Raw genomic sequence first — 10,302 nt, forward strand, 5'->3', positions numbered from 1 at the left:
GAAGGTGGTTTTTATATTGTTCTTATTTAAAATATAAGAAATTTTATTAGCGGTGCCCAATATGTAGGGAAGGTGGACCTTACCAACACAATCATCCATTGGTTGTTTTTTTTATGATTCCCCACCTTCTTGAAAGATATGTTTCCTTGGTGTATTTTATATTCATGCTTTTCGAAAACATCCCCAAGGTGGTTCTTCTCATGATCAAAATGATAATGATCTGAAATGCTCACAATCCTCATTACTAGAGTGTTTGAGAACCCCGAGTTTCTAAACAGGATGATGGTGAGAGTTGACAGGGAGGTAATCTTCTGTGTGGTTTTTTTTACAATATACCTAGTGAGATATTGATCCATCTTGGTTTCTCTTAATTAGGATGTAAATAAAGGGAAGGATTCCATTCTCTTCCACTTCCATTGTAAACTTGATAGAATTAGATTGACTATTAAGGTGCTTTAGAAAAATGTCTAATTTTTCTTTTCCATGAGGCAAAATAATATAAATTTCATTGTCAAATATCTTCCAAATCTTAGGTTTTAATGGGGAAGACTTAATGGATTTAGCTTCAAAATATTCCATAAATAGATTGCCGATTATGGGAGATAGAGGTGATGCCATAACCACACGGCAAGTCTGCTCATATATATCATTTTTAAAACTGAAAAAGGTTGATTTCAGACAAACTTATACAATTTAGGTCTATCAAGATCAATGAATTTATGGACTTCTTCCATGGCTTCATTTGTGGGAATGTTAGCATAGAGAAATTTTACATCAAAACTCACAAAGATGACATGCTGGTTTAGTTTTTTCCATTTGATCTCATTGATGAAGTGATTGGAATCTTTAACAAAGGAACTAGTGTTCCCCACCATGGGCTTAAGTTTTTTAGAAAGATATTTCGTGAGATGGTAAGTGGGGCCTCCAATGGTGTTGACAATGGTCTTATGGGGATACCTTCTTTGTGAATTTTAGGGTCTCCATAAATCCTAGGGGCATAGGGATTGGTTTCAATAATATTTTTAGTGTTGTGTTCTTTGCTCGATTTTATCATGTTATTAACATCCTTGGAGATTTTTCTTATGGGCTTATTTTTTAATTTAATGTAACAATCCCTATTGGTAAGGTGGTCTGGCATATTCTCATTGTAATCCTTTGTGTTCATTATAACGGTCACACCACCTTTGTGAGCTTTCAAGACCACAATATTAGGGTTTTAGTTTATAGTCTTGAGAGCAAGATATTCTTGTTTGGAAATGTTGCTTCTTGGTGGTTTGGCTTTCCTGAGGATGATGGAGAAATAGGGTTAATAAATAAAGGAGAGGGTTTTGATGGGAATGAATGGAGCTGACAAGTTTGATAATAATGTGATTCAGTTTCAGTTTTAATTATTAATTTTGGTAATGACTTTTAGTTATAGTTCTCTTCTAAAGAATATTAACTTTTTTGACAATTGTATTTTTAGTTTTTAGTTGAATGATTAAAAATAAATATTAATTAGAACGTAATATTATTAATGATTATAAACTAACTAATTATTTTCTGCATAATTAATTATTTTTTATTAATTTCATGATTCAAATGAATTTAATGATTAAATTTTAATATTGACAATTCAGTTTAATGAGTTTTATGAATTATTTTTAGCTATAATTGCATGATTAAAAATAAAAAATAATTAAAACCTATATTTAATAATGATTATAGACTAATTATTATAAGCATCACTAATTAATTCTTATTAATTTTAAAAATGAATTTAATGATTAACTTGAATAAAATTTTAATCTTTAATTATGTTTGAATCAAATTGAGAATTATGAAAATATATAGTTTTATTTATTAATCATCATTAAAAATATCTTGTTTTTTTGTAAGGTTCAGCAAGACTTTATATTAATAAAATACAGTAGAATACATGATACGGAGTGGGAGTCGATGGGACCTCCCTGTGTCTGCCTTTGAATAACTGAGATGGTCTAGTCTCTGCTCTCACTCTCTCCTTTTCTTTCTTTGAGCGGGTCGCTTGTAGCTTGTATAATTGTTAGTGGATGGATATGTGGAAGAATCAAAGGAGCCTGGAATTTGATAAGCTTGCTGGTCTACCTTGTTTATGGTGTGGTATTTCTCTCTGAGTTCCCCCTCCTTCAGTTCTTGCCAGAGGATGTAATAGTCTTCATTGTTGGACTGAACGCCCGTATTGGCTATGGTGTCGGCCAGCTTATTTGCAGTTCTTCTGACTGCTTGAAAGGTAATGCCTTGAATGTTGTTGATATGGGCTTGCAGATCCTTCAGGATTGCCGAGTGCCTCTAGCTGGGTGTGATCTTGTCCACTTGCATGTTTTTGAAGTTTCCTCGTCATCTTGATGACTATCTCCGAGTCTTCTTCCACTATCAGGGGTAGGAATTTGTAATGGTCAACCAGGGTGATGCCTTTGATGAGAGCAATCAGTTCTGCAGCATTTTTGGTGTTATTTCCAAGATTTTCATGGTAGATGAGCTGGATGTTCCCCATATGGTCCCTGATTGCTCCGCCGTATCCTGCTTTTCCCAGGTTTTGCTTTGACGTGCCATCGAAGTTTAGTTTGAACGCTGGAAATGGCGGTGTTCCCCATTTGTCCTGCTTCATCGCTTGTGTGGTCTGGTTCCTGCCTGTGGGATTGGTCCGGGCTCTGAGATTGAGGATTTGGACAATCCTTTGATCCTTTGGTGACAAGTTCCCCTCTTGCTGCGTTATGTCCATGGCGTGGATCGTTTCTGTTATTAACTGCCTCGATTTTTCCATTAACCTATCCACTGACATCGCAGAGTTCTTAAAGATTCGAGCATTGCGCTCTTTCCAGAGGATCCAGACCACGGCTCCCGGAATGAGGTTCCATGCCCTATTGATCAGATTATTGGTGGACATGGTTGATCACCAATTGCTCAAGGTAAGGCAGATCGAATCTCTGTTTCTGTCGGTTTTCCTGAAGACAAAAGCCATATCATCCCATAGCACGCAGGCGGTGGGGCATGTATTGAGAATGTGGTTGAGCATTTCATTATCATTCTCACAAAGGGCGCATCGAGAGGGTCTGATGAAGCCCTGTCACTATAGATTGTTCCAGGTGAGCGCTCTGTTGTGCATGACCAGCCAGGAGATCAAGGTTATTTTGGGCCAATTGCCTCTGGTCCAGAGGGTGTGCCATCTGGGGTCCGGTTGCCAATCTAGTGAAGCAATGATGATTCTGTAGGATTCCTTTAGTTTGAAAGTTCCTTTAGAATTTTTTCCCCATCACAGGATGTCTTCTCTAGTTGAGGTAACGATCCTGCACTGTTCTAGCTGTTGTAGGAGTTTTTCTATGTTTCCATTGTGGTCATGTGTTGGCCATTGATCTTTGGTTAGCCATTTTTGCCAAGTGGTGGTCACTGTTTGGGGTTGCCAATAATCTGCTACCTTTTTTAGCCCTACCTCTTGCATGTCATTTTTGAGTGTAGTCCAATCTGGGTGGTCCAGAGGGGGGAGTTGCTGCCAAGCATCCTCCCAAAAGAGGGCAGTGTTGCCTTGGTGCACTTCCCAGAAGCAGTGCTACTGAGCAATGTGTCGATTCTCCCATACTTTGTTCTAGAGGGGAGAGCCTTGAGTGCCACTTGTGAGCCTGATGAGGTCTTTGTCCTGTATTTGATTTGTGTACTTTTCCTTCCACAAGGTGCCCCATAGGGAATTAGGATTCTCCACCCATCTCCACCATATTTTTGCTGCAATAGCCTCGCTTAGGATTTCAGGATCTCTTAGGCCCAGTCTTCCTGCCAGCTTTGGTTTGCATATGTCTATCCACTTGAAGAGGGCCCATTTGCGCTTCTTTGAATATCCATTCTAGAGGAAGGACCGCTGGTTGTTCCGAATGGATTTGTAGACTGATTTGGGTGCTGCAAGGGTTGAGAGCATGTAGGACAACATTGTTTGAAGCATTGATTTGACCAGTACCAGTCTGTTGGCCATGTTTAGGGCTCGATGAGTCCAGTTGCTTAATCTGGATTTCATTTTGTTGAGGAGATCTTCCCAATTTGCAGCTTTGAGGGCGTATTCTGAAAGTGGTATGCCGAGGTATTTGGTTGGAAGGGAGTTCCTCTGAATCTTGAGAATTTTGCTGAGATTTCTCTACACAGGGATAGAAGTGTTGAAGAAAAATAATTTGGATTTAGTTAGATTGATCTCCATACCTGAGGCTTCCGTGAAAGTACTTAGCACCTTGTTGAAGGTTCAAGCTTCCTTCACTATGGGGGTTCCCATAAGCATTGTATCATCGACAAATTGCTGATGCGTTACTGTGGGTCCTTGATGCGTAGCTTTGATGCCTTTGAGCTGATTTGTTTGGAGTGCTTCGGATAGGGATCGTTTGAGGCCCTCTGCCATGATGACAAAAAGAAAATGTGACAAAGGATCCCCTTGATGTATGCCTTTGGATGGGCGGAATCGTTGTAAGCGGCCTCCGTTCAGCATGATTGAGAAGAATGCTCCTGAGACCATTTCCATTATTCATTTTATCCAGATCTGACTAAAGCCAAAAGCCTGAAGGATTTCTCTGATGTATGTCCAGCTGATTTTGTCAAAGGCCTTGGAGAGGTCAAGTTGAATGAGCATGCCTGGGATATTTTGAGTTCTTATAGAATGCAACACCTCCTGGTTGAGAATGATGTTGTCAGTTATATGTCTTCCTTCAAAATATCCAGACTGTTCATGAGAAATGATTGAGGGAAGGATGGGTTTAAGTCTGTTGGCCATCAATTTTGAGACGATTTTATATATGACATTGCAAAGGGCTATAGGTCTAAATTTGTCGGGAGAGTCAGCATGATCCGATTTGGGGATGAGGGTGAGGAAGGTAGCATTGATGGCTGAGCACTCTCTTGATTCTGTGGAAGTTCTTTATCAGATTGAAAAGGTCTACTTTGATGATGTGCCAGCAAGCTTTGAAGAATTCAATTATAAAGCCGTCTGGTCCAGGGGCTTTGTCAGAGGCCATGGTGAAGATGACATCTTCAATCTCCTGCTCAATGAACTCTCTTAAGAGAAGAAGTTTTGCTCCTCCGTTACTAAGGGGGGAATAACACTAATGATTTTGTTGATAGCTTGGGTTCTATCTTGATTAGGCTCAGAGAGCAACGACCGGAAGTATAAATTTAGTTCTGATCCTATTTTCTCTCTGGTTGAGACCTTAGCACCATCATCTTTTTTGAGGGATAGAATACGGTTTTTGGCTCTGTGCTAAATGGTTGATTTATGGAAGAAGCTTGTGTCTCGTTCCCCATGCTTTAGCCACTACACCCATGATTTTTGTTTCCATAGCAGCTCCTCTTGTCTTAAAGTCTGTCTTTCCATTGCTTTTGGAGGTTTGATTCCTAAGCTAACATGTCCTCATTAGGCTCGTCCTTGATCATTGATTGTTGGAGGCCCGCCATTTTTTCCTTGAGCTCTTATTTGGCTTGAAAAATGTTACCAAATGTGTTGTTGTTCCAGCATTTGAGCTTTGTCTTAATGCTCTTGAGCTTTTGCTGAAATATGTACATAATGTTGTCGCTCTTTACAGAGGTTTGGGTCCACCAACTTTGTATATTTTGCATGAAGGTTGGGTGATCTATCCAGAATCGTTCGAACCTGAAAGGCCGATTTTGGGGCTTGATCATATTGGTGAAGTGTAGCTGTACTGGCCAGTGATCTGATCCCCCAATGGGTAGAATGTTGGCTTCCATGTCTAGATTCTGGAGCATGATGGACTCTGATATGAGGAGCCTATCAAGCCTCGATGCAACCTGTCTATTTCCCCCTTGCTTATTATTCCATGTGTGTAGAACATTGGTTGTGGGAACATCAATGAGTTTAGATGCTGCTATGAAGGTACTGAAAGCTTCCACATCTTTATCTAATCTTCTTAGGCCCCCTTTCTTCTCCGCTAGGTTGGTGATTATGTTGAAATTTCCACCTAGGATCCAGTGGTTGGCACCATGGTGTTGTCTGATTTCGTTCAAGTCTTCCAGCATCTTGAGCTTCTCCTGAATTTGCTGAGGTCCATACACATTGGTGATGCATATCATTTGTTGTGAATCTGGCATGTTGAAGATCACTGATAGTGAATGCTTAGTGGACAGATCATTCTGCATAAAAAACTTGTTTTTGTTCCAAAATATTAGGAGCCCTCCTGCTTACCCAATGGCTTCTATGCTTGTGCATTGAAAGCCTTTTGCAACTAGTTTCTTGAGTGTTTCTATGCCGTTGGCTGAGCATTTGGATTCTTTTAGTAAGACCAGGTCTAGAGATTGCGTGAAGAGACGGTTTTTAAGGATTCATCTTTTGGAGGTGCCATTTATCCCTATGATATTTCATGTTGTTATCTTCATTGAGAAATCTTCGGTGTGGCTAGGACCAGAGCCCTAATCTTTCCTTCATTGATTAGGCACCTACCTAGTTCTTGTATTTGTTGCTTTGTCGATTTTCTCCCCCGTTTTCTTCCTGGACCTTTCAGCTTGTATTGGTCCAGGTCTAGGTTTGCTTGGATGCCTTTTTGGCTGTTGTCTCCCCATTCCTTTTTAGCTGCATTCTGATTCAGGTATTCTAACTGCAGGTATGCCATTTCAATTTTCTCCAAGTGTTCCTGGGGAATGGCATTCACACCCTGTTTGGACCATTGCTCGGTGACCTCCTGGAGATCCAGGTCACCCAGAATTTCTTCCAGGGGACTGATAGGAGCAGTTGAGGGCATCCGATTTGGCTGAATTTCTGTGCAGGGAGGGGTATGCAGAGGATCGAAGCTTGTATCGCTGTGGTCTGAGTTGGGCTGCGGGATTTGAGGTTGTTCCTCAGTTTGGGGATGGTCCGAGCAAGGGATGGAGATGGTTGAAGGGTTAGATGGTTGAGGCTGCCCGGGTGGATCTTGAGCCGGGGGGGCTTGGGATTTCAGAGGGTTTTCGAATGGATCCTGGTTGCCTAGAACTTCAAAGCTATTTTGATGGGTGAGGATTGGGTTGGAGGGGTTTTTCAGAGGATTTTCCCCTTTTTGCTTTTTTCTCTTCCTGGTAATAGGGATGTAATCTGGGGATGGGTTGTCTGCTCTGTCTATTTGGGGTTGAGGTGGGGGTTGATTTAGGGGGCACCCATGACTGAGATGTCTGTGCTGTCGGCATTTCCTGCATCTAAAAGGAATATTTTGATAGTCGATGGACTGCTTCCACTGAATACCTTTGTGGATCAGAGCAATCTGACTTGGGAGAGGTCCTGAGACATCAATATAAACATAGATTCTAGCATAGGCAGTGTATTTACCTTGAGATGTGAGATCTGAAGATTTGATGAAGACACCCAGCTTGTTCCCGATGGCTTCCAGGATCCGCTTATTCCAATAGTCCACCGGCAAGGAGCATAGCCTAAGCTAGACTGGAACTTTTGTGAAGTCTTCTTGCTCTGGGACAAAGTTTGGGTTCTAGTACGTTATGTAGAGTCCTGCTGAGTTGTAGAAGTATGGGACTCCTTAGAAAGTGTGATCTCTGTCCTCCCTGTGGGTGAAGATGACCGTGAAAAAATTCCTTGCTCCTAACTGTAGTTCATAGTTCCCTTTAGGCTTCCATTTCTGGTTTATCCACCAGCAGAGAGCTTTTTCATTGAGTCTCACTCCCATGAAGCGACAGATTAGGGCATGTTTGCTCATGTGATCTCTGTATTCTTCGATCCATGGGTCTTTGATGATTAATGAGGGAGTTTCCTTCGATATCGGTTTGCAGGGGGTTGATCCTGTTGCTCTGCTTTGGTTTGGGACGCTTCTCTTAGCCGTAGGTCGGTTGGCTGTCGAGGTATAGTTTACCGCCGGAGCTTTGCCTTTGTCCCTAGATTGGGTAGCAGATGAGGTAAAGGGAGGCTCAGGAGGGAGGCTGCCGAAAACGAAGGGGTCGAAGGCTGGGGGGGTCGATCCCCCCCCCGAGGGTGTTGATGGAGTGCTGCATCTAGGGTTTGGTTGCAGGACTGAGCGTTGCGGACCAGTGATCACCTCGTCCCACTCAATCTGAATATTAAAAATATCTTGTTAATAATGTTACAACGTCTTACTTATATATATATATATATATATATTAATTTTAGAATATATTGACTGAGATTAAGTTAACTAAAGTCTTAGTTAAAATTAAAATAAATTAAAGTTGAAAGTATAAATTAATTCATTCTTGATTTTTGTTTTCATTAAAATATTTTAATCAATTTTAGTGTTGGTATACTATAAGGAAGACCATGGAGACCAAATAAAGTGATAATAGAGCATGGAGCATCTAGGAGAAGGTGGAATCCGTAGTTAGAGTTGGAATCCAATTATCACTTATTTTCCAACCATCATCGTGGTTAAGGTTGTTAGGGTGTTTTCTTATTTTGATAGATTCTCTAAATTTCCTATGGTAATAATGATCAGTATTGGCCACAACCCAAGAGTTTTTGATACGAATGTGATGATTAGTTTTACTAGAGTGCTCAGCCAAAGGTGAGGCTTTGGAATGATTATGTTGAATGTCAGTGACATGCTCTTGAATCCTAGTTAAGATTGTTCAACTAGTCTTGGCAATGTAGGTTTTTCCACAAGAACAGGGAAACAAATAAACCGCTTTGTGGTATTTAGGATCAATAGGATCTTTTACTCATTTTATACATATTTTGATGGTGTTCATGGGTTTGAAGGTGGTATATTTTTTTTCTTTAAAATATAATTTTTTTTATCAGTGGTGCCCAATATGTAGGGAATGTGGACCTTAGCACACAATCATCCATTGGTTGTTTGTTTTTAGGATTCTCTGCCTTCTTGAAATCTCTGATTCGTTAGTGTCTTCTATATCCATTCTTTTCAACAACATCCATGAGTTGGTTCTTCTCCTGATCAAAATGAACATAGCCCTAGTTGATAGAGTGTTGAGAACCACGAGTTTCCGAATAAAATGATGGTGAAAGTTGGCATCAAGGTAATGTTCTGTGTGGGTTTTCTTATGATAGACCTGGTGAGATATTGAGCCATATTGGTTTCTCTTGATTAGGATGTCAAGAAAGGGAAGGATGTCATTCTCTTCCATTTCCATTGTAAACTTGATAGAATTAGATTGACTATTAAGGTGCTTCAGGAATATGTCTATTTTTTCTTTTCCATGAGGCCAAATGATATAAGTGCCATCGACAAATCTCTTCCAAAGCTTAGGCTTAAATAGGGAAGACTTAATGGCTTTAGATTCAAAATGTTGCATAAATAGATTAGCAATGATGCGAGAAGGAGGTGATCGCATAGCCACACTGCAAGTATACTCATCTATATCATCTTTAAAACTGAAAAAGGTTGATTTTAGACAAACTTCTACTAATTTAGCCGTGTTAGGATCAATGAATTTATGGATCACATCCATGGCTTCATCTATGTGAATGTTACTATATAACGCTTTTACATCAAAACTCACCAAGACATCATGTTGGTCTAGTTTTATCTATTTGATCTCATTGATGAAGTGATTGGAATCTTTGACAAAGGAACTAGTGTTCCCCAACATGGGCTTAGGATTTTTAGCAAGATATCTCATGAAACAGTAAGTGGGACCTCCAGTGGTGTTGACAATGGGTCTTATGGGGATACCTTCTTTGTGAATTTCTGGGGCTCCATAAATCCTAGGGGTGTAGGGACTGGTTTCAATAATATTTTTAATGTTTTGCTCTTTGCTCAATTTTATGAACTTATTAAAATCTTTCGAGATATTTCTTATGGGATTCTATTTTAATTTAATGTAATAACCACTATTGGTCAAGTGGTCTAGCATATTTTCATTGTAATCCATTGTGTTCATTATAATAGTCCACCACATTTGTCAACTTTCAAGACCACAATATTAGGGTTTTGGTTTACGGTTTTGAGAGAAATATATTCTTGTTTGGAAATGTTGCTTCTCAGTGGTTTGGATTTCCTAAGCATGATGGAGCAATTAGATATTTTCCTAAAGCACCTTAACAATAAATCTAATTCTATCAAGTTTACAATGTAAGTGGAAGAGAATGGCATCCCTCCATTTCTTGACATCCTAATCAAGAGAACCCAGATGGCTCAATATCTCATGAGGTCTATCGTAAGAAAACCCACACAAAAAATTACCTTAATGCCAACTCTCACCATCATCCTGCTCAGAAAATCAGGGTTGTCAACACTCTAGCAACCAAGGCTATGTGCATTTTATATCATGATCATTTTGATCATGAGAAGACCCACCTCATGGATGCTTTTGAAAGGAATGGATATAAAAGAGACCAAGGAATAA

At 39.9% G+C, this 10,302-nt stretch overlaps 2 protein-coding genes across 2 annotated transcripts; both read right to left on the reverse strand.

Moving 5' to 3' along the window:
- Nucleotides 1-2,221: 2,221 nt before the first annotated feature.
- On the reverse strand, nt 2,222-2,908 carry LOC149158346 (uncharacterized). The gene has a single exon (XM_089433954.1). The coding sequence runs from the start codon at nt 2,906-2,908 to the stop codon at nt 2,222-2,224; it is 687 nt and encodes a 228-aa protein (XP_089290080.1).
- A 2,549-nt stretch (nt 2,909-5,457) lies between these two features.
- On the reverse strand, nt 5,458-6,093 carry LOC149158347 (uncharacterized). The gene has a single exon (XM_089433955.1). The coding sequence runs from the start codon at nt 6,091-6,093 to the stop codon at nt 5,458-5,460; it is 636 nt and encodes a 211-aa protein (XP_089290081.1).
- Nucleotides 6,094-10,302: the final 4,209 nt, after the last annotated feature.

Source organism: Pinus tabuliformis, chromosome 5_2, assembly GCF_031772625.1.
Source record: "Pinus tabuliformis cultivar Carrire ecotype Pingquan chromosome 5_2, CPIR1, whole genome shotgun sequence".
Classification (NCBI taxonomy): Eukaryota; Viridiplantae; Streptophyta; class Pinopsida; order Pinales; family Pinaceae; genus Pinus; species Pinus tabuliformis.